At 43.8% G+C, this 23,761-nt stretch overlaps 1 protein-coding gene across 2 annotated transcripts; it reads left to right on the forward strand.

Annotated features, from left to right (window-relative positions):
• Nucleotides 1-2,112: 2,112 nt before the first annotated feature.
• Nucleotides 2,113-22,192, forward strand: LOC126536993 (uncharacterized). Of its 2 annotated transcripts, XM_050184078.3 has the most exons (6): nucleotides 2,115-2,948; nucleotides 12,271-12,582; nucleotides 15,519-15,667; nucleotides 18,046-18,282; nucleotides 18,822-19,569; nucleotides 21,756-22,192. In XM_050184078.3, exons 1-6 carry the CDS (start codon nucleotides 2,493-2,495, stop codon nucleotides 21,960-21,962), a joined length of 2,109 nt encoding a protein of 702 aa, XP_050040035.2. In that variant the 5' UTR covers nucleotides 2,115-2,492; the 3' UTR covers nucleotides 21,963-22,192. The 2 variants fall into 2 exon arrangements, with proteins under 2 accessions (XP_050040036.2, XP_050040035.2); XM_050184079.3 differs by lacking the exon at nucleotides 18,046-18,282 and having other exon boundaries at nucleotides 2,113-2,948.
• Nucleotides 22,193-23,761: the final 1,569 nt, after the last annotated feature.

The following is a 23,761-nucleotide window of genomic DNA, read 5'->3' on the forward strand; positions in this document are numbered from 1 at the left end:
GGGCATCGTTAGCCCGCTAATGACAGTTTGAAACGCCGCTTTCGAGACCTTCCGCGCCGCAAACGGACACACTGCACTGTAGGCCGTGAATGAGGATAACTAAATTTTTGCTTGCTAAGCAGTTCTCTTTTCTCCCGCCAGGCGCTAATTTCTGAACTCATTCCGAAGTTTTGCGATCGTCAAAGTAGAAAGCAAGAATGGCCACCTCCGGGACCAGCGCGCGCGCTTCGAAAGATCGCAGATCTCGCGATTGTGCTGCGTCTGCGGCTGATTTTATCGATGGATCGAGCAGCAGCGAACCTGGGGATGCTACCTTTTCGTCGGACTTTCACTCGGAGAGCGACGACGACGCAAGCCAGCCCGGAACATCGGCGGCCACGTGTCTTTACAAACTTTGTTCAATTTTATCTCATAATCTTAGCCTGGTAATTTATATCTTTTTTATGGCATGCATCTCGTTAATAAAACTTTTATGTTTGAAAAGCACACTCTTTCTGCTTTTTTGTTATATATTACAAAACATATTTAGTGCAGTAGTTCCTTCAGAAAAAGAGATATGGCATAACCTACAAGAAACACCTATTTTCGCCATGGTAGGGAAAGAGTTATACCACAGCTTTGCTGGTCATCCTTTTTCACAGTAGAATGGCACTGAGTTTTCTTTCACGCGTCCCGCCCTGCGCGATGTATGCTAGCTGTGGGTGCGAGGGAAAGCGCGTATGCACAACGAGGTCACGTGATCAAGCGCACGCTAGTGAAGGAGAGAGCGCTGTGATGATCGGGGTCGGGCATGAAATAGATGGTAGCCGGCCCATGCCGTCGTCTAACTCATCCACGCTGAGGACGTTGTTGAAGGGAGAGACTTGTTCTCATCGAGAACGAGGAATATGGAATTTATTTACAATATCTACATGAGAACGTTACAGTTCATCAGTCTAGCATGACTGAAAGAGAAATGCACACCTGGCAGCAGCGCAACAGCTGCTTATAAACACTCTGTCCTCCCTAGATCCCTAGGCGAGGGAAAACGGCCGTTCGACCGTCGACCAATTCGGAGCGTCCAAAGTCATCGTAGCCGACCCGCCTTTGAGGGGGAGGGTTTACACACTCACCTCCGCACAGGTTTCACTGACCACACCGAGGTGAGAGGGTTCTCGCAGACAGAGGTCTTAACCCGAGCAGTCGCCTCATTATCCCAGGGTTCACTCTGCAGTCAGTGGCCGCCGCGTCTGTCCATTGACTGACGACTTCTAAGCCCCGTGAGACGGCGCCGCAAAACACCTTCTTCCATGAGTTCCACAGCTTCAGACCAACCGTGACGCTGACGGCGAATCCTTTAACAATACCTGACTGATCCACTAATTTGTGACTGTCGGCGCTCATATACCCATGATAACGAATATTCGCTGCAAGAAGGGTAGTGAAATGCTGGCTTGACCTCTGTGACTCGTCACAGAGGAAGACGAATTATCTTACAAGAAGATAAAATGATCTTACCCACGGATGGTGCGAGCTGTTTCAGACTCCGCGCTGTATTATGAGCATTGAGACGTTGTCTTCGTGCACTGCGCATTCTCGATGTATTTCACTGCAGTTAGTCACGATTTGTTGATGAAAGGAAACTCGTACATTGGCGTTTAGTTTCAGGCAAGGGCATATACGCAGCCACTAACTGCGAAGTTGGGCGAATGGCGGGGTAGGGCGCTTTTCGTCTGCTGATGTAGAAGACGACGCGCTGTCTGCTCTGAGTGGCTACAGCTCAGCGAGCCAAGTGCAGCACACGACGTCGTATTATCTGCCCGGCACCATCCCGGCACTACACTCGTCTACACGAGCTTATACGAAGTGTAAAAAAAAAAAAAGCCCTATTGTCGGTACGCGCGTGACATCATGCTTATTTTAATTAGTAACCGAATGTTTACTGCAATCTATAACACCGATAACCTTAATTTGTGTAGTTGTAATGCTCTGTTATCGCTATCAATGCTTCGCCTTTCGAGTGAAACTGAGACATGTTTATATTCACGACCGAACTTCCTCCATGAGGTTCAACAGACCAGCCGATGCCAACGCGCGCTGTGCTCGCGCTATTATTCGGCGGCGTAACGCTGACTGAGCAAGCAACATTCACACAGCACAAAATTTACTGCTAACATGGCGGCGCTCCTAGTGGGAAGTGTAGCTCGCGTAGCTGTGTGTTCCGTTTTCATGTTCTCGTTTCGTTGAAACACAATTTCCTGCATTCATTGTGCAAACATCGAAGCTGAGAAGAAGAGGGGTAGAAGTAGTTTTAATTGAACCATTCATTACTCCGCGCATACATGTAGGCTGTGCAGGTCGGAAAAACTTCGGCTTGCTGTTGGCAGCGTCTGCGGCCAACGCGACCGACGCTTTGCAGCTAGCAATCGCAGCTTTAGGCTGGAGTCCTTACTCGTCCTCGCTGTTCTAACTGGTGCGAAAGCCTTCGCACAAGACTCACAGTTCCTGCAAGGATGTCCTCAATACAGACCTGTCGTGACACTTCGGACGCAGTGGAAATGTGCGCTCCTTTGGGACTCTACTTGAAAGCGATCGCCCGCTTAAACGTCAGTATACAGCTGCCTCAAATGAAGACGCCGGGGAGAAGCATCTCAAGCTGGGAAGTGATGGAAAAGCTACGACAAGCCATTAAACCCGACGAATTCACGACGCTTAAGATCAGCAAAACGACTCTCGAGTTTATACGTTTCGAAGGCGAAGTGGAGAACCGCAGCGCTCTCAAAGCTGTCGTCGCTCGGCTCGACAACAGTACGTTCAAGTTGAGCGGATTCCCCGATAACCTGCGAGTGCGTGCGGCCGAAGCTAAGGTTCCGTTCCCGACGCGGCATGATTGGGATTCGTACTTCCGCGACGCCAAAGGTATGGACGAGATGAAGCCAGGCGAACGACCGGATACCATTTACGTGCAGGTGAGATGCGAAAGCGTAAAGCGGGGAAAAAAATATAATAATAATTATAAATTGCTGAATTGTGTGTTTGTGAAGTGTGGACGCGGTGGATTGCAGTGCACCTCCTGTCCTCGTTTCCCAGTGCATCTTTGTTGTGGGTCGTCATGAGTGTAAAGCCGAAGAATGGAACGCACCTGACGCTTGCGTGACACACGGGCTCCACAGGCGTCAGAATATTTTTTTCAACGACCGAATATGAGCAACAAGAACTAAAGCACCGATGGTCGTCGCCTGACGAAATTTTTCATTTCAGAAGGTCTAACCTAGATCAAGTGTGGAAAAAAAATTGTTGCCCGTGGACGAGGTCACGGGCTGGATATCGTTAGAACAGTAACTGTTAGCGCCAGTGTGTGTCGTGTCTTTCTTTTTGTGGCTCGTCTTAGGTGTTTGCGCTGTTACGATTAGTTCAGTAGAACAGTAAGGCTTTGACTGAAACTGTTTTGATTTACGCAGTAGACTGTAATAAGATTGTGCTGGGCGATTCAGTACAGTGGTTATAAGTAGGGGGAAAAGAAATAATTTAATGCATGAAGCAACACAGAAATTTTTACAGAAGTATCGCCTCTTTCGTTTGCATACCAATTGTAAGTGATTCCAGGCTCCACAACTATCACCCAGGCTCCACAACTATCACCATGCACATCTTTCAGATTGGCATTTTGGCACAACCATAGAAAGCATGCTGCTGACGCAACATGCTACCACTACAAAAATCTAATGAATGATTGGAGATAGAAGTCGCAACATGCAAGCTCATTATTTCAGCTGGCATGCGCCCAACCACATTGCAGTTTTAAATCGAAGACAAAGCAATTGCCTAAATGTCCATGTAGGCAGTCGTGTACAAACAAGGGCCTATTCATTATTACAGGAGTACTGCCGGCCTCTCACATGAGGCCTTAGCCAGGAGTGGGTCGTAGAAAAAATAGAAAAAAAGAAAAAGCAGATATGGTAATACAACAGTAAAACTTGCAAAGGCAAGTCTACAAATGCAGATGTTACAAAGAAATCATCACTGCATACAGTGCATCAAACTTAACATATTGCATCTTTAGAACACTTGTAACTAAAACGCTAGTGCTTATACATTTTATAAGTTTTTTGCGTATACATACAGAATAAAAGAAAAGGAACATCAGAATATTAACGATAGCAAGCATCTCTTAGTGGAGCAATATCAATAGCCTTTCAACATACAAAGCCTTGTAAATACGCAATAATGCAATGAACACCAATGAAATCTTTCAGGCTTACATGAAAGCCCAAGAAAGTGAAACATAAATTGGAATGCAGGACGCATGCGCTATGTGATAAATCGTGGAAGGAAAAAGGAATTTAAAAAAAGAGGGAAGTCAAGTGTGTTTTTGTTGCAATTTTGTCGTGAACGATTGAACATTTGTGCAGTTTACCAGGTCAGCAGACGGAGCATTCCAATCACTGACGGTGTGTGGAAAAAATGAATTCTTGAAAGCTTGTGTTTTGCAGGAATACTCCCCAAATTTTTTTTAATTCTCAGATCGTGTTGGTCGGCGATGAAATGATTCTACGTACGCGTTTTATTTATGCGCAGCTTATCATGGTACAGTAAGAACATCAATTTCAATCGATCATGCTGTTGTCTTGTCTGGGAGATATCCAAGTCAGCATTTTTTAGAAGTATTTTGGGTGATGTAAAGGAACTGTAGCGATTATAAACTAATTGTGTTGCTTTTCTTTGAATCATTTCAAGTGTCTTAATATTTACTTGGCTGTGGGGATTCCATAACACCGAGTACTCGAGGATTGGACGGATGAAAGCTTTATACGCAATTAACTTCAATTTTGGGGTGGATTTACGCAAGGACCTTCTTAAGAGTCCCAGTTTCTGCATAGCTGTCTTTTCAATGTAGGCAACATGATCATTCCATTTAAAATCTGCGCAGAGTACAACACCTAAGTATTTATAGGTATTAATGAATGATAGTTTATGGCCATTGATTGAGTATTCATACCGTAAAGGGAGTCATTTATGTGTTATAGTCATAGCCACCGCTTTCATTAAGCTTCATTTGCCAGGTAGCACACCAAGAAAATATTTTCGTTAAAGCTGTGTTTAAAAGAGGCTGGTTGCACAGACTACATATTTCTAGGTAAAGAATGAAGTCATCTACAAATAACCTTGTAGTAACTGGAATGTCATGGGTGATGTCACCAATAAAAATTAAGAAGAGTGGCCCAAGCACTGAAGTTTGAGGAATTCCGGACTTCAGCGATTGTGAATAGGAGCATACGTTATCGATAGTAACTACCTGATTTCGGTAAGAAAGGTAGGCCTCAACCCATGAAATTAAAGTATAATTTTTCAGTATAGGTTTAAGTTTTACTAGAAGTTTTGGATGCGATATGCGATCCCATGCTTTTTTCAAAGTCTAGAAATATTATGTCAAATTGGCCTTGTTTATCTAGAGTAGCTGCAATATCATGAACAGTTTCCAGACGTTGTGTAACAGTAGAGAATTCGTTACGGAACCCGTGCTACCGGTCGTTGATTAAATTATGTTCCTCGAGAAAATTTACAAAGTGCTTGAATGTGTGTTCTAAAGCTTTAGCGCTTAAGCACAATAGGGAAATGGGTCTATATGAAGAAGTGAGGGAAGAGTTAGATGTTTTTGTTATAGAAATAATTTTTGCAAACTTCCAATCGTTTGGAAGCTCGCCCTGTGACAATGATTTCTTAAAAGTAATGTGCAAGAACTTCGAGCACCATTCAGCATACCTCAGAAGAAATGCGTTGGGTATGCCATCAATACCAGACCACTATTTTGGATGAATATTGGTAGTTGGCAAAAATGCCTTTTCTGTGATCAGTTTGCTCAATTCGAGATACTGCCGTTGCTTTGCGTTGTATTCTTTTGCTACTGTAAAAAATAGAAGCTTTTTGTATTCTTAAGCTAACCCAAAAATTAGCGAAAAATTTTATGTATTCTCATGGCAATAAAAAAATGAGGTCAGCTGAGGTAGAGGTGGCAAGACAGGCATTGGTGATTGATAAGGCAAAGTAAAAAAATATATCAGAAAGACAGTGGCCCTATTGCAGAAAGGTTGCATGAAAAAAATGGGGCAGCCATCATTGTTGGCCTCTTTTGAAGGCTACTGCAGGACTCCATTGTACTCCCATAGATTTCAGGACACGCCTGTTTTGCATCAACCAAACCAAACCTTTTGTCTGCTAATTTCCTAATCTCATCAATGCACAGTTGAAATTTAGGCTTGTGATACTAGTCAGAATGCTCATCACTGCATCTCATCTGCCGCTCAAATGCTTTTCTTTCCACGCAAACAACTTGTTACAAATGGGCTGCTACATGTACCATTCACAAACAATTTAATTTGATCACAGGTTTCACAACCTGTCCTTGGGCCTCAAGCAACTCTCAGAGTCTGTTTGTTTGACCTATGTGACCCCCTGAAGGTTCTGCTGACCTACGTCATTTAAAAGTGTCCAAAGCATTTATCAAGAATCTCTGTCTCCCATTAAAGGCCAAGTGCAGTAAAGTTTTGGACGGCATAAATGCCTAGTTTCAAATGGTGCAGTTAGGAGCCATCATGCATAATTTTACATTTGAAATAAGAGTGGATGCATCACGAAAAGCTGAAAAACCATTATTACTGCTTGTCAGAAAAAACACAGATCCTGGAACGTTGAGAACCAGCGTGGTGCCTGGACATAACCTCCGAGATCTGGAGGTGCCTGCAGAGTGCTGAAAATCTTGAAGGCAATGTGCTAGAATCGATGTCATATTTGCAAACTACCAGGTGCCGTGTCATATGCTAAGGTGCACTATAGAGGCTGTTAATAGAAATTAGGGAATTAAACCAGCTCTGCAGCTTTGCTGAGGTTGCCTTCAATAGTATATTCTACTGATGTATAACCAATTTAGCCAAAATGAAAATTCGTCGCAATTTGTCTTTAGGTGCCACAGTGCTGCCAGCAACAAGTCGGCTGTCATGTAAACACCAATGACACGAACCTGACAAGAGCAGCTCAAGTTGATTTGGGTTAGACAAGATTTGCCTGTTGCACTCATGTAAATGCTAGCTGATTGGCACAGCTGCACAGGGGGTTGGATGAGTGAACCTCACCTGCTTGCAAGGTGCACGTAAATTGTTAAGATGGGATGGGTTGGCAATTCGCAACCAACAATTAAGAACTGGACTCTCCATTCACACGCACATTTATCTTGTACAAGTTACTGCTGCCATTTGGCCCCCTGAGAACAAGTTCATGTAAGTGCTGCCATGTTAAAGTGTCTCAACTCAATTTCTGAACTGGCTCACTTGTGTTGGATTGCTAAGGAGGCCATGTCTCCCATACCAAACTTGAGCTTGCATCCTCTGCAATAAATTATTCTCATCAGTGGCACCGTGGTCCCTGCAGGCCTGCATGGAGCCTCTGAAAGCTGTTGGGAGGCTTGCAGGCTGTGGTTATAGAAGCACCGCTATACAGTTCTTGTTGCGAGTGTTTTATTAGTAAAAAAAAAGTTACTTGCCTTTATTTTTGCACAGGTGTACTAGGCAAACAAAAGAAATGGAATTCTAATAGCTTAACTACAGGCCACAGTGAAGCAAACGGGGGCCATGCTGCAAGTAGGCCTCAGTGTTGGTTAAAAAGAAAACTTGTCGAGAAATTTAATTCTCTATACAGCCTCAGCAAGGTACATATGGAAAGCTAGCCAGTGCATCAAGCGAGCTGTGTTAAACTTTGTTCTGTAGTTGGTTCACTACCAAGAATAAACATCTTTGTTTTCATTTATCACAAGAATCACTTAATTAAGGTTGTAAAAAATGAATGAATGCATGCACTTCAAGAAAGAAAGCATAAAAAATTTCTTGCACATTTGTGATTGTCACAAGAGGTAGTTGTGGCCTATCTGACAATCCCTCATTTCTGGCCTTTAGTTACTCGGGTGCCATTGGCAGCAACTTTTTGCCATCTGCCCTATTAATTCATTTTGCATGCTTGTTTCGTAATTCTACCCTTTGTGTGACACATACATGCCTAGGCAGGCAAGTATGATATTTGTTTTATGATACTTAAACTCCATGAGCACATGTTCACTATACTAACAGGTGTGATTACTAGGTGCCAGAATAAGTGGCACAAACGCTAGCCACATTGTGTGTTGCTAAGTCCAGATGTCACACATTACCATAAAGAGCGAAATCATCACAAGCTTTCACTGAAAAGAGTGTTCCTTTCTTAGTGAACGCAAAGAAAGAATGCTTGGGTTTTCTAATAAATATGATACAACACTGAAAATTATTTATTCAAAGGTAAACATTAGGCAGTGATCATCCGGGTTGGGACAGCTCAATTAAAACAAATCAAACTCTAACCAAGATATTTATTTAACAACGCAGTGTTTTGGAGCCAGCCTGGCCTCTTTTTTCAGGGGTGAGATATCGAGCGGTGCAGTGGCACTTGTAAGAGCTTGTGAAGTGTTTTGACAAAACTCTTAAAAGCACTGCTGCACCTCCCGCAATCTCACTTTGAAGGAGGAGCCAGACCATCTCCAGAATGTCGGGTTGTTAAAATAACACGTTGGTGGAAGTTCCATTCGCTTAATATGTTCACTGCGGCAGCGCTTTTTGAAGTCTTCATTTCTGTGCATGATGACTCACCTGTGAGTGACCAGGGAGTTGTGCTTTTTTGAGACTTCCTCAAAGTGGAGAGAGATGGCACTGTGACGGCACAGATTAGAAGCAGCAAGAATTTTTCCTCTCTGTTGATATATAGCAAACATGTTGCTTGCAAACTGTGGGAAAACCCTGCACCGCCATACAGCGAAAATGTCTGCTGTGACCTACCCATGACTCGTGTCGCAGCGAATGTGGGAATTCTGAACATTATTTTTTGTGCTTGTTCTTCAATGCATGCCAGTGCTCTTAATCATGCATTTTGGCACAGCACAAAGTGGTTGCCAACAGTGCAAGTAATCACTTTTGGCAACGACTGCAGACTGCCACAGGCACCAAGTGTCTCACTCAAGACGGTCACTTGAACTATTCTGTAACAGAATAGAAGTATGCTGTAGTGTACAGCCTTAATTTATGGACAAAACATAAAGAAGGCAATAGGAAGCATGACTGTGTCGTGTTGCCTCCATTATATCCTGTACTTAAATTAAGGCAGTACATAGGGATAATCATGAACCAACTAGTTCAGATTAAACCATTGTTGAAGACGAGTCGTATGCTGTGTTCCCAGATGGTCTCCCACCAAGGACCGACTGAGCCTAACACCACTTAGCTTTAGTGATATGACAAGAATGAGCATATTCGGTGGTGGTGTGCTCGGTGAAATCACGCAAAGAACAAATTTCACCGACGATTATGATACTCCATAGTTCGAATTTTGAGTGCAGCTGTTTTGGTCTTTTGAATTCACAATGTATTATGGCAAAGAATTTGATTCTGAAGAACAAGCTGCACTCGGCGGTGACGCTGAGCCTCCGCTCGGGCAGCTCGTTTAGCAGCAGCGGCAGGTGAAGCATTTCCACTGGTTGCGTCGCTCATTGTTCAGACAGAATGCATGAACACAGGAACGTGTGGCTTGCACAGAGCGCATTCTCTAGCGGTGGCGGCGCTACAGGCAAAGTAGTGCATGCACAGTGGGTCCGAAGCCCATGCCAGTGCTTTGTTTCCGTGCTTGCCGCATGCCTGGTCATGCCAGCACTCCGCTTTCCTCCTCACCCTTTTTGACATACCCTCCTCCGCTTTCCGCTTCCTGGTTTTGCTGCACCCTCCTCTCCACTTTCTTTCTTGCCTCTTTCATTGCCCCACTGTATTCCTCGCTTTCATCTTTCGCTGTGTTCGTTCGCTCGGTTACGCTGACACTGAGTGGTCTAGGCACTGATGTGCTATGCTGACTTAGCCACACCCCAAACATTGAGCAAAAGATCCTCATTGTAACTTGGCTTATCGGTGAGTGCGTTGCTTTCTTGATGAACCCTATTTATTACAAATCCTGAATAATTATTATTAACAGGTCATTATGCGCGAGTTAGCTTGCGACATTCCTGGAGAAAGACTTGCCTGGTGGCATGCATCACAATGCAGGGCAGCCAACTGCACAACATGCGTTTGGCATCCATATTGTGTATATGTACAAGGGTCGGTCAAATGACGACTGCAAATGTTTTTGCACTTCTTGCCACCCAGGGCTTCTTTCAGTGGTCCGAAAATATGGAAGTTGCTCGGGATAAGGTCTGCTGAGTATGGCGGATGTGGAAGACACTCAAACTTCAGGTCTGTTATTGTTGCCACTGTTGCACTGGCCATATAGAGCCGTGCATTGTCATGTTGTAACAGAACATCTGCAGACAGCAATCCATGACGTTTCGATTTGATTGCAGTCCGAAGATGATTTTTTAGGAGGTCAGAGTCTCCGAGTCTCACTAGTAACAGTGGTCCCTCGCGACATGTCGTCCATGATGTGTAATCATGTAATCATGCAATCAGTGACGTGTCACGAGATGCACTAGTGATACTGGTCCCTCATGATGTGTATTGCTACAAGATGATGCCTTTTTCATCCCAAAAGAGTGTCAGTGTAACCTTCCCTGCTGATGGCTGTGTTCAGAACTTCTTTGGTTTGGGTGATGAGGAATAATGCCATTGCTTACTCGCTCTCTTCATTTCTGGTTGGTGGTAGCAAGCCCAAGTTTCATCCCCTGTGATGGTTCTTACAAGGAAAGCATCCCCTTCTTGTTGAACAAGCTGTAGAAGTTGTTCAATTGCATCAACACATCACTGTTTCAATTCAGGAGTCAGCTGCCAGGGCACCCATCTTGCAGACACTTTGTGAAATCCGAGCACATCATGCACAGTGTGGTATGCTGAACCATGACGGATGTTTACACTTGTATTGTCATCTTGTGTCACCCAGCAGTTTTCTATCACAATGGCTTTAATGACTGCAATGTTTTATGGAGTTACAACAGGGTGTGCTTGACCCAGATAAGCAGCAACAGCCACAGACGTCATACTGTTCGTGAATTTGTGACTCCATTTTATTGAGTTGCTGCTGCGACATACATGCATCACCATACTGGACCTTCATTCTGCGATGAATTTTGATCAGCTTCACACCTTCACTATGCAAAAGCCAAATAACAGAATGCTTTTCCTCCCTGGTGCAAATTGCTAGTGGGGCAGCCATTTTTACACCGTTCATGTGCCAGTGTTCCCACACCTGCACGATGCTGCCACCTAGTGAACATCCAGCACATAGTTAAGAACATGTCTTCCAACATACATGGTACTTGTGCCATTGATGACTTTTTTTGTTACACATTTGCTGTTTTCATTTGATTGACCCCCATATATAGCTTTTAAATGCTAGCTTTTTTATTAGTCCTATGTAACTTTTTTACTTATCTTTATTTGATGTATCATTTTTTAATGTGTTAGCATTAGAGCACTCCTGTGAACGAAAATCTCTGTCGAGTTTTATACAGTAAAAGAGGGGAGAGGAAGGGAGAGTAGAGGAGGCCGACACATGTGGAAAAGGAGGAGGCACCTGATGTCACAAGAGAGGAAGTATGCCGTGAGGAGGGGAGCATAGGTGCAACATGGCTGGAGGGGAGAGGAGGAAGCCTACGCCATACATCATGTGCTCCAGACCCAGGGTAGCGCCATGCCCCATGGGGTGGAGCCAATAAAAGAGAAGAGGCAGTGGCGGCGCAGCACACTGGCATGCGGTAGAGTGCAGTGCCACACAGTTGATGCTCAGCCGTCAGCAGATGCACTTTGTGTTCCGGTAGGTGCATTAGTGGCTCTGTTTGTGTGCTGTATAGCTAAAGGTAATGATAGATGCCATACCTTCTAGGAACGGTATGAGTGGTCCTGTACAAGAGCATCGATGGAAGAATACTGAAGCTATGTGACAAAGAGTCTAGCACGTCTCATCATTACATGCAAAAAGGGCAAAATGGGTGGGAAATAATGCTCACGCATTACTGTCACATGAAGCCCTTTAATTGCCCTCCTTAATTTCTGTGTTCTTCACCATTTAGTACTGTCCTTCTTTCTTTCTTTTTCTTAATAACTTTTTCTTTTCTTGGGCCGTGAGACAACTTGGGTGTCCTTTTATAGGTGCGGCACAAGTCCACAACCTATCCTCCTCTGTTGCTTCTCTGTAGCCAGAAAAACAAATTTAACAACAGCGTTGAACTAGTAGAATTGATTTCACTTTACATGTGGTTTATTGCAAGCAGATTCAACTGCACATGCTTCTATGCAGGGTTTGCCGTGCAAGTGGTTTGCTGACAAACGGCGCGATGCTGACCGGCCGAATGAACAACTAGTCTGTCAGGCGTTCGGCGGGCCGGGTTTGGTGCGGCGGCTGGACATTCCCTTGCTTGACCCATACCAGAAGGATGCGGAGGCCTCCGTTGGGCGCATCTCTACCTTCTCCTTCAGCCAGGAGCTGACATTTGATGTGTATGTCCAGTACATGGAGTACATGGGTTTTGTCAAAGCCATGGACTCTCTGCGTGGCATGAAGCTCATGCTCAAGACGCCTGAAGGACGTGCCTTCACAGCAAACATCAAAGTGCGTACTGTGCTGCATGGGCTGACGGTACCACAGGACAGTGGCTGGATTTCGGTTGTTCTTGGTGCACGAAGTAGTTAACATTACAGCCTTAAGAGCAAGACACTAGCGTGCACATGGAAAAAAAAATAACTTAGATATTATTGCCTTTTGGCATCCCACTTTATTGAGTGTATGAATTGAAAGAAAAAACACACTAGCACTTGTGTTTAAAAAAGACTTGGACTTTACTGTGTGAATGGGCACGTTTTAGCCAGGCGTGGCTGCCATGCCAAGAAATTCTAACCAATAACTAAACAATTTCATCTTCTTTAGACATCCCATTTTAGTGAGTTAACAAACTGAAGTCACTTGCTCTGAAGCCACTAACCCTACAGACAGTATGGCTTAGTTAGCAATGTACCAATGAAGATCAGCGCATATGTCACTTTGAAGCAGTAAAGGTTCAGGATTTCTATATAGATACCCACTGCCACTTTGTGTTGCTTTTGTTTTTCTCCATCTGCATAAGAAATGAAGGCAGAACTTATTTAGGAATTAATTTGTGCACTACGCCATTGTACACTTAGTTCCTTTAAAGGGCTGCTACAGCACATTAAATACATTGGCCTTTGCTGGCTGTGAGCCTAAGCGTATCTGTGAACAAGTGGAGTCCGAAACAGTTGGAACAGCGAACTATGACACAGACAGCAGCCATGTTTGACTTTGCTAAAATTGGAGAGCATGCCTGTTTCTGTGAAGACGCTTGTGTCACATGAGAGAAGTGTGAGGACTAGTTTTCTAGTGTATGGTGCTAGTGTTGTAAAAACACAAGATTGTGTGACATTTATTCCTGGCTTTGTAGTTTATGACAGCCTATGTTGTGGATACAGGTAATAGAAGTCTGGCCACAAATGCAGTTAAACTACGGCCACCCCAATGCTGTCTTTCCCTTAAAAAAAAAAAAAGTGCAGACAGCTTTTTGCCATGTGTTTTTGCCATTCAAATAAACATATTCAATGAATGCTCAGCCAAGTACTGGAACAATCTTGCCACTTATATCACTTTGACAACTCCCTATTTCACTATTTGCCCTTCAATATAATCACTGATGAGTCACCCCAGGTTTATTATATGTGCCACTTCAATCCCACCTTTTCTTTAATGCTCTGTGAAAGGCTCTCAAAGTGCACAGTGCACCGACGTGTGCCCTTCAATATTTTGTGACGTCAACATTCTTTTATGTTAAATAATGGAGCCAATTACCGTTTCTCTACACACAGCTGAAAGTTCACTATATTACCCTGATTATAATCTGTCCTTCCCTGCGACATTTTGGACCCATGTGGTTCCTTGATGTCACGGCTACATGCTGGCTGTTGGTTGGGATGGCTGTACTTCCTGAGTGGCAGTTCAGGTTCCCATCTTTGCTGATGACAGAGAGCATTTATGTGTGCCTGAAGTTTGGCTTGCATGTGCCTTCACTACAATGTGGAGCGCATATGGCTTGTAGTGAACGGGGGGGGGAGGCAAATGAAAAGAGAAAAAACTACCAGAAATGGGGCGCACTAGGAGCTTAGCAACTTAACACCCTCTCTCTCTTCACTTATTTATGCCTTGTAACATCTACAACTGGAAATCAGATTAAACTCCAATGAACATTACGTATAACTTGCTTTTCTTTTTTCCTTTGAATTTATTTAAGTTTTGGGGTGGCCTGTACATAGACATGTGTTTTTCTCTTAAAGGGACACTAAAGGCAAATGCTAAGTCAAGCTAAAATGATAGATTAGTGCTCGAGAATCTCTAAGGCGTCAATATTATCGTGGGCGGAGCCTTCATAATCGAGAAATTGAGGTAAATGCAAGACATAATTAGAGACTCCCCCGAGACATTCAAGCGCCTGCCCGATGACGAAAGTACTCATCAGTTAAATTCTGTCACTAGTACTCAGCTACTCGCTTCAAAAAACATCCTTGGGTTGTATTATAAGATGAAATAAAATGCTACTTGTCCAATTATATTTCATTTTTAGAAAAAAAAGAAATTGAAATTGCCGTTGACAATGACGCGGGCAGTCTGACGGTTTCGTTTGCGCTCGGCTCTGCACCGCCCAAGCTTTTGCGTTTCAGTACTTCCCTGATCACGTAGTGCTGCACTGGTTTTGCTGGCTCATGAAACTCACACAAACTGCAAGTAGCAGAGAATTCAACTTCCATGTGATGTTCGGGGAGCCCGAATGGTCCATGCCACTTGATCAAAAAGCAGCTGCCCTGTCTTGAGTCGGTACCGCCGTCTGTTGGGGACTGTTTTATTCACCGACGGTAGGCAGCAAAGGGTGGTACTGGTGCATGCAACGTCACCACTCCCTTGTTTGGGCGGCAGGAGATTTGAATTTAGAAAAAGGCATTCAGACCCTACAGATGCAATTTTCTTGTAAACTAAGTCTTTTCTTGACACGAAACAAGCATTGTGAGGTTTCTGGGATGGTATTAAAACAGTCCACGTCAACTTAGTATTTGCCTTTAGTGTCCCTTTCATCATCATCATCATCATCAGCCTGGTTATGCCCACTGCAGGGCAAAGGCCTCTCCCATACTTCTCCAACTACCCCGGTCATGTACTAATTGTGGCCATGTTGTCCCTGCAAACTTCTTAATCTCATCCGCCCACCTAACTTTCTGCCGCCCTCTACTACGCTTTCCTTCCCTTGGAATCCAGTGTCCCTTTAAGATCATAGAAAAATGACTGCGCTTACTGCTGCTTTGTTCTTACTGAAATTCTTAAGAAAGACTGTGTTATATGATCCAGATCATTCAATGCAACGCTTGGCACAGTTAACTTGCCTGGTCTCTTAAGAAAAAAAAAAAATGCAAGGTTGGCACTTCGTCAGTGGAGAAGCTAGTTGCTGCCAAGGCAGTACTTCAGTGGCTTCAGCGTAATTGATTTTCACGCAGGTAGATTTTGACCGGTCGAGGCACCTGAGCGAGGAGAGCATCCAGAGACGTCAGCAGGAGAGACTCAAAATTGAAGCCCTGGAACGGGAACGTGAGGAAAGGGTGCTACGTGAACGTTTGGAAGAAGAGCAAATGCGGGAGGCTGAAAGGTGATTACAGTCACTGCTGGTGTTCAAGCACACTGAAGTCTCCTTGACTGCAATATTTCCCAGTGCAATTCGGCTTATTGCACAAAAGTATGATCCATTGCATGCCTTCATTTGTGTCCTGCATGCATTAAATGATAGTTATATGGAAACTAACAAGTGCTAACAATCAATGAACAACATGTAGCTAATAATAAATAATCATGTTCACCGAAGACATGAGGACTACAATTTCACTCTGTACAAAAGGAGGAAAGAAGGAGAATAACAATAACAAAACAAAAATTATGTGTAATCATAAAGTCATAATCATAAACTACAACCCTCTGCACAGTAGGGTCCAAAATGTGTCTGACGGTAATGTTAGCCAGACTGCTGCAGGAACACGACAATAAACGATTTGTTGCCGGTAATGTGTGTCACAATATATAGTGGCTCTGTCCGAAACTGTCATGTGCAAGTGCCTTGGTGAACACTTGTCAAATAGTGGCAAAGCCAGCATGCATGCACAGTCAGTTCTGTTTATTCAACTGTTCCTTTAATTGACCATGTGCATTGACCATGTTTAATTGGCCGTGAAACATAAAGATGGTAAGGTGTGCTGAGGCTGTATCAGCTACATTTCACCACAGTGAAGCAAAGCATCTATGCTAAAGCATTTTGCATGCAACTTTATAATCATCTCTGCTATGTTGATAGGAACAATAATTCATTATTTGGCACATGCGACAGTTGTTCAAGAAGGAGTTGGACTGTCTACTATAACTTGCGTTAAATTATTATTACTTAAACATTTGATTTCACAATGACTTGGAAGGCACCTATGTTTTTGTGGCAGAAAAAGGAAGTATCTTTCAAAATTGAAGTATTATACTGAGTGTTATATTTTATTGTTAACACTTTTAAAAAATCATACATGGCATGTCGCATAGCACAATTCTACTTCTTGAGCTACATTATCCTTAAAGGCAGACATTATTTGCAGAAAAGAAAAAAATATTGTTTCAGTAATTGACATTTCACTTATTAGCTTCTCAATTAATTACGTTATAACACATATTGCAATCTACAAATTCTAGCTGGCAACTTTAAAAATAATATCCACTTGGAATGAATTATGAGGACGACACCAGTTTTGATATTTGCCTTTGCTGAAATTTGCAAGAAAATGCATTGGTGTTCCAGTAATCTTTGAACTTCAATATTTAAAACAGTGTTTTTTTTTTTATGTAAGTGGAACGGCAGCGCATTTTTACAGCAAGTTTCACTGCACTTATCTCAATATAGGTGCTGGCTTCGAAATTCGTTCTAAGTGAATCTGCCTTGCGACATCACTGGCTTAAATTTATGCATTGCAGTTTGTGCACTAAAGTAATTAGTTAAAAGTTGATTATTCAAAATGTGTAAATTTTCCAATTAGTATGTTGAGTTAGAGTGTAAGTAATGTCTGCCTCTTTGGGTAATCCAGTTCAGTGAGTAGATTTCTGCTATATGCCGCAGGCGATTCTTCAAAATTCTGTTACTGCTAAAATGAAACACCCGGTATTTCTGATGGCTCAAAATAAAACAGGTTGTCAGCAGTATAGTACTTTACAAGCACTGTCAGTCTCAAACCTGTCATGCTAAAGTGTGTGTGGCAGCAAAAGACACCGTATCGAGAGGCCTGTCGTTACCATGGAGCAAGTGCATGGAAGTGCAGTTTATTTGAAAAAGTGCACACCGAACTGCAAAAGTTTTCAGAACATTGAAGTCGTCCAAAGTTTCTTCCATATGTTTGCCCCTCGACCTGGAATTTGGAGGTGCAATAGGGCACACAAGCACTAACATGGCAATATATTCACTGGGCTTTTATTTTCTAGTTTGGATGCAGAGATGAATTTCTTTCTTTCCTCCCATACCCTGTTAGTAATGCATGTCTGTGGTCAGGTGAACGTATGTCTCCTAATGCCGTGGATTGTGGTGCTGCAGGTCATATAGGCCAATTAAAGATGAGAGCTGGTCTGCCATTATCCACTGCTGGTTCTAGTGTTTATTTCACAGTGAGCGAATCCAAGGACATAGCCTGATTAGTGGCTTTTGTACCAGAGCATGCAGCTGCTTCTTATTCCTGTCATGCTGACAGGACCTGTGGCTTTCTCTTCACTGCACCGAGTTAGGCACAGCATTGGGCTAGCACAGTACAGTTGTTCTCTTTGGAAATTGTAGTGACCTATTCATTTGGCAGTGGTCGATTGTGGTGATAGTTTATGTAGAGCGCCACTTAAGCCAATAGAGAAACACAAAAAGGAGTAGCATTCGTGTAGGATAATTATTATGTTACTCTAGCTTAGGGCTGGGCCTCTGTGGCTTAATCAAAGTCCATATGGTCATTTCGGTTGCAGGCGGCGTCAACGTGAGGAAGAGGATCAACGAGAACGGAAGCGGGAAGAGAGGCAGCGCCGGCGTGAAGAGCGCAAGAGGCGTGAGGAGGAGGAGGAAGCAAAAAAGAGGAAGGAGGAGGAGGAAGTAAAGAGAAAAAAGGAAGAGGTGTCCAGGAAGAAGAAGGATGAAGAAGAGGCTAAGAGGAAGAAAGACGAAGAATTCAAGAAGAGAAAGGACGAAGAAGAGGCCAGGAAAAGGTGGTGGTCAATTTCTTGGGCAAAGCACATGGTTTGTGGGCGAACAAAGAGCCGTGAAAGAATACTGCTAATTCTGGTCCATTGTAGCTGTGACGGCTGCTGCACACACAAAAATAGGGAGATAATTAGTCTAAGTGCACTGGTGTTCAAGAGACGGAGAAATACTTCGGTATTTAAGGCCTTAAAGAGACACTACAAAGCAGCAATAGGTCAATTTAGAATGGTAGATTACTCTTTCGAAGTGTAGTTGCGATTATGTGGTGATAAAGTTATGGTTAACAGCTGGGAAAACAAGCTTTTCTCTTTTTTGAATTTCACACTCATGCTGCAATGCACATGCACCGTTGTGACAACACAGGTTTGAAAAGTGTTTTCGCATGTTTGGGTAGTTTTTGTGCAGAGAAATGTCTTGCAACTTGCTTTGTTGAATCTTTGGTTCCTTTAGAATGCAGTGTAATCTATGCTTTTTGTACAATAGTTCTGGTGTGGGCGGCTCTTTCCTGGTGCACTCTTTACATATCATTCCTTCTTATCGCTAGGTATCAAGAGGAGCTGAGGAAGAAGTGGGAAGAGGAAGAGGCAAGGCGTAAGAGGGAGGAAGAGATGAGGAAGAAAGAGGAAGAGGAAAGCCTTAGGCAGAAGAAGGTTGAAGCCGAGTGCAAACGACACAAAGGGAGCAACCGCAAGCGGAGTGGTGAACGGAAGAAGTCCAAGCGCAAGCGAAGAAAGAAAGAGGAAAACTCCTCCCCTGGTCTGGAAGAGTCCAGGAGGCGGTCGGACGAGCAGCGGCTCACCGAGCAGAAACGACTTGCTGAACGGCAGCGCATTGTGGAGGATCAACGACTCGCCGAAAAACAGCGCCTTGTGGAACAACAGCGCATCACTGAGCAGCAACGCCTGGCTGAGCAGAAGCGACACACAGAGCAGCAACGCATTATCGAACAGCAAAGACTCGCCGAGCAGAGGTGTCTTGCTGAACAGCAACGCATCGTGGAGCAGCAGAGGCTTGCAGAGCTGCGGCAAATAGCTGAACAAGAGCGTATCACTGAACAGGGGCGAATAGCTCAACAGCGGGTAATTTCTGAACAGGAGCAAATTGCTGAGAGGGAGTGTATTGCGGAAGAGCCAGGTATCACTGACCAGGAGCGCATCACGGAGCAAGAATGTATTGCAGAGCAGCATCGTCAGCAAGTAGAGTCTGAAGAAAGACAGCAGGAGTGTGCTGCTGAGGCAACACGCAAGCTCCAGGCAACTCACTTGCTTCAGGAACTTTTTGATCTTGTTCGAGTGAGTACATTCAATGTGGTTCGATGTTCATTGGAGTTGAATCTTATTTGTGGTTTTAGATGTTGCAGGGCACAAACAAGTGAAGAGAGAGAGAGTGTGTTAAATTGCTAAGCCCCAAATGTAACCCATTTCTGGTAGATCGTTCCCCCTCCCCCCCGCTTGACTACAAGCCGTATTCTGAACAGAATCGAAACTCTTAGCTTACACAAGGATATTGTAAGGAGATTGTATGATTACTCTTAGAAAGTTGTCTCTTATTAGATGAAGCAATATGAGCAAGCACTAGATATGAGCTTCTTTGGGCTATCTGCTGTAAAAGGCTCTTGATGCTATGGCACGAGCAGTTATTTGGCTGTGTTGACATGTGCTTTTGCATTCGCTACATAGCCCGGAAACTAGAAGCTGATCTACAATAACTGCTGTTAATTGCTGGCGAGTGAAGTTTGAAAGTATAAACACTCAAGAATTGTGGCAACCTTCCCACTATCAAATTGTTTCTTCAGCAATGACAAATTTGGTAAAAATGTTTGCACGTTCAGGTAACTGCTGCTGAATGCCTATTGCTTTCTTTCGTCCCCATAATTACTTTCTTCTTTTGAAATGACCCAGCTGGTTGGCAAAATGTTCCTTCAAAGTCACTGTTGTAGGCATGGTTTGCAGCCATTTCGTATGTTCAGAAGGAGCCAAGTGTGTACTTTGAGCGCCCAGTAAGGAGTGCTGAACGCTACAAATCAATGCCTGTATCGAATATGTCAGTGCTTTTTCCAAACTATTGCACGTAACGAGTGCGCTGTTAGTCAGCGTTGGTGATGCTCTATTGTGATTATTCTACTAGCTTTGCTGGCAGCGTACACATTTACTAATATAAAATATTGGACTAGTTGGTTCTGCTTAACGCAACATATAAGAGCGAGACTTGGGACAAAGACAAAAAATAAGGAGCAGACAAAGAGAAGCGCCAACTTTCAGACACAAACATGCATAGAGCATGACTCAGTGCTGTGTGTATGTTTGTGTCTCTCATTGTCGTACATCGCAAGTTATTGATCATGAGCTAATGAACCCAGCAGTCTTTTCTTGTGACTTTAAAAAAACCTTTGCAGATGTATGCCAGCCCGAGCAACTCATACGTCAAAGACAGCAAAGCTGTGTAAAGGTGTTCCCACACCCTTTGCAAATCCCAGAAATCTGTTTTGCTACTGCCCAAAATCTATGCAGTACTTCGTAAATGCTTCACTTTATCCGCTGCAGTTCCTTTGCTATACCTGAGCCTTTTCAAATGCTTCACTGTATCTGGGCTTAGTACTTTTATACTCTCTGTTATATCCTACTTATGTTCCCGTATAGTGTGTTGGCTCTACTGACACCGGTGTCTGGCTGTGCATTCCAACGGCATGGCTGCATTACTGGATACCTTTTGTATAGCCAGCTGCATGTTTTCACTTACCTCCTGGTCATACGGCCACTTCGGGACTCCGACACAGGCTGCATTGCTGGCTACTGTTTAACTGACATTTGATAGCAACCACGCCGTCACACATGAACTGTTGTGGAACTCCCCATAACAGCTTCGCTGCACAAGTCGCACTTGTCTAGAAAACGTAATGTTGCCCTTGTCTGCGCCCCCTGTGGTGTTCATATTGCATCCATTGTGATGGTTCCTTTAGAGTAATGGAAACCATTCTTGAAGGCCGTGCTTTGCCATACTGCTGGTGCCAGAAGCGACTAGTGATGTCATGGCTGCCATTTTTTGGACACCACTTATGGCATGGTTGTAGGTTAAGCAAACTTCAGATTTTTTTTCTGAGCAGTAGTGAATGATCCGCACCATAAAATGCGATCTTGCTGCAAAATTCTAGCATAAGCATAGCAATGGTAAGCGCAGTAACCTTACTTTTTTCAATTTTATAGATAAAATGCAGGTGCATAATTGCATAAACTGTGAGCTTGGGCACCGTTGGAGTGCACTTCCCACATTTCTGTGGGATTCTTGGGGCCCCTTCCCTCTTGAGGAAATGGTGCTGTAATGAAGTCCATGTTTCTATCCCAATGACATTGTTATGGTGAGGGTTTACTTCTACTCTTCTTTTCAAGAATAATGACTGACACTTGGGGAAAGTTATTGTGGAGTAGTGATATGATACTCCACTTGATTGATCTTTCTGTCTCATTTATTTGTTCTGCAGACGCAGAAACGTAAAGAGGAGGAGGAGAAGAATGCTGAAGCTGAAGAAGAGGAGAACAAGCTTCGCGAGCACCTTCTGCAGCAAGAGCAGCTGCTGCGAGAAAAGTTGCTGCGAAACCTGGAAGCCAAAAAGCGTCAGAAGGCACTCGAGGCCAAAGTGCAGTCTGGCAAGAATTCCACTGTCCTCATACGGGCGAGCCAAAGCTGACAGGCCTATTTGTCTCAAGACACTGGTCTGCTTTGTAAATACATGTGCACGTGTACATGAGCCGGTGGAGCTGTTGTCAAGTATTCTGTGATCTCAGCAGTCGTGTGGTCCATGGCCTTATTTTATAATGGACAGTGTGGAACAATGTTGTGGCTCGAAAGAAAGAAGAAGGTTTGACAACACAACAAACTGACGGAATCGCGCAATCCATTAAAAAAAGTTCATACTAAGTTGCTGACACTTCACTTCTGCTGTAGTTTGCATGTTTGATTCATCTAGAATGAAAGCTTGGGCTTCTCGGTTTTCCATCCTGGTGTTAACAGTGCAAAACGCAGAAGGGACACGAGACGAGAAGACGACGTGACAAGCGCTGTGTCCTCTTCTCGTCTCGTGTCCCTTCTACGTTTTGCACTGTTAACACCAGGTTTGATTCATCTGCCAAGAAAAGTGTGATACATGTGATACACTGCCTGGTGATCTCGCAACATGTGAGACTGGTCGAAAGCTTGCATAAGTGGCAGTTATAACTCTGGGGCGTAATGAAACAAACAGCAAACTGACAAAATCACTTCACTTTGCAATGGTCCGTGTGTTCTCCTGCTCATCTACCAAGGAAATAGCTCTAGCACTCCCAGAACATGCAAGTGAAAATACAAGTTTTAGTTGAAACTGTTCTTGCATTCCGAACAGAGCCTTGCGTTTTCACCCAACACATGCGTGCACACACACACACACACACACACATGATTTGACATGCTAGGTGGCAGACTCTTATCTTATTCTGTCCAGTCAATGCAACTATAGTTTGCAAATTGCATGCCTATTCACGAAAGTATCTGCTAAAAGATGTATTGCTCAAAGTGGCAAACTGCTGGCCTGTCTTCTTTCAAGTTTCGCATGAAGGTATCGGGAAACAGGTTGTTTCAGTGCATTACCTGCCCATTTGATCCAGAATGCACTGGAGGCATGCATTGTTTTACTAAGTCTTCTCACTTGATTTGTCAACGGTGGCACAATCTGCAACAACAAAAAAGATGCCTGCTGCTGAGATGATGGAGCACGAGGCAGTTATCTCGTTTTAAATGCAGATAGCGCCATCTGTCATGAATCGCCACAAACTGTGGCTTGCGATTCATTCTGCGCAAAAAGGGCAAGCTGGGCATCCACGCATGGCATCGTAAGGCAAAAAAGCGTAGCAAAAATGCCAGCTCTGTGTGAAATTTAGGTTGCAAAAAAGCAGCCGCCTTGCCAGTACAGCAATTTACATCCGTCTTCCTGTCTGATAGAGCATTTGTTAAGCAGAGGGGTATCAAATGGGAGGAACGGAGAGTAAAGGATCCCGAATATGATAACTTGCTGCACAGCACAGAAAGTGCAGGGTTAAAGCAGAGGATCTGACAGTGGTGAATGTCGTCCCTGCTGGTTTTGTCCCTCTTTTTTTTCCACACTGGACAGTGAACAATGCTATACCGACCTGTCAACATTCTCTACAGTCGCCGAGTGCGCAACTCCTCCATTGACAAGTGCCCTGCAGATGGTCGGGTTGTTTCATACAACACCAATATCCCCCACCTAGATTTAGACTGTGGGTTGCAAATATTTGTTGCTGCTTGGGCTAGTTTGTAGGTTTGTAGCACAAAACTACAGAAGTGGAAATATAGGACAGGACATTTCACTAATGTAGTATCTTGCCTTCAACTTCACGATACAAGCCTATGAAACCCTTGTACCATCAAGGCTGACCCTCCAGACCAACTTGATTGTCAAGTGCATGTCATATAAACCAGGAAATGCAAAAC

Source organism: Dermacentor andersoni, chromosome 4 (assembly GCF_023375885.2).
Source record: "Dermacentor andersoni chromosome 4, qqDerAnde1_hic_scaffold, whole genome shotgun sequence".
Lineage (NCBI taxonomy): Eukaryota > Metazoa > Arthropoda > Arachnida > Ixodida > Ixodidae > Dermacentor > Dermacentor andersoni.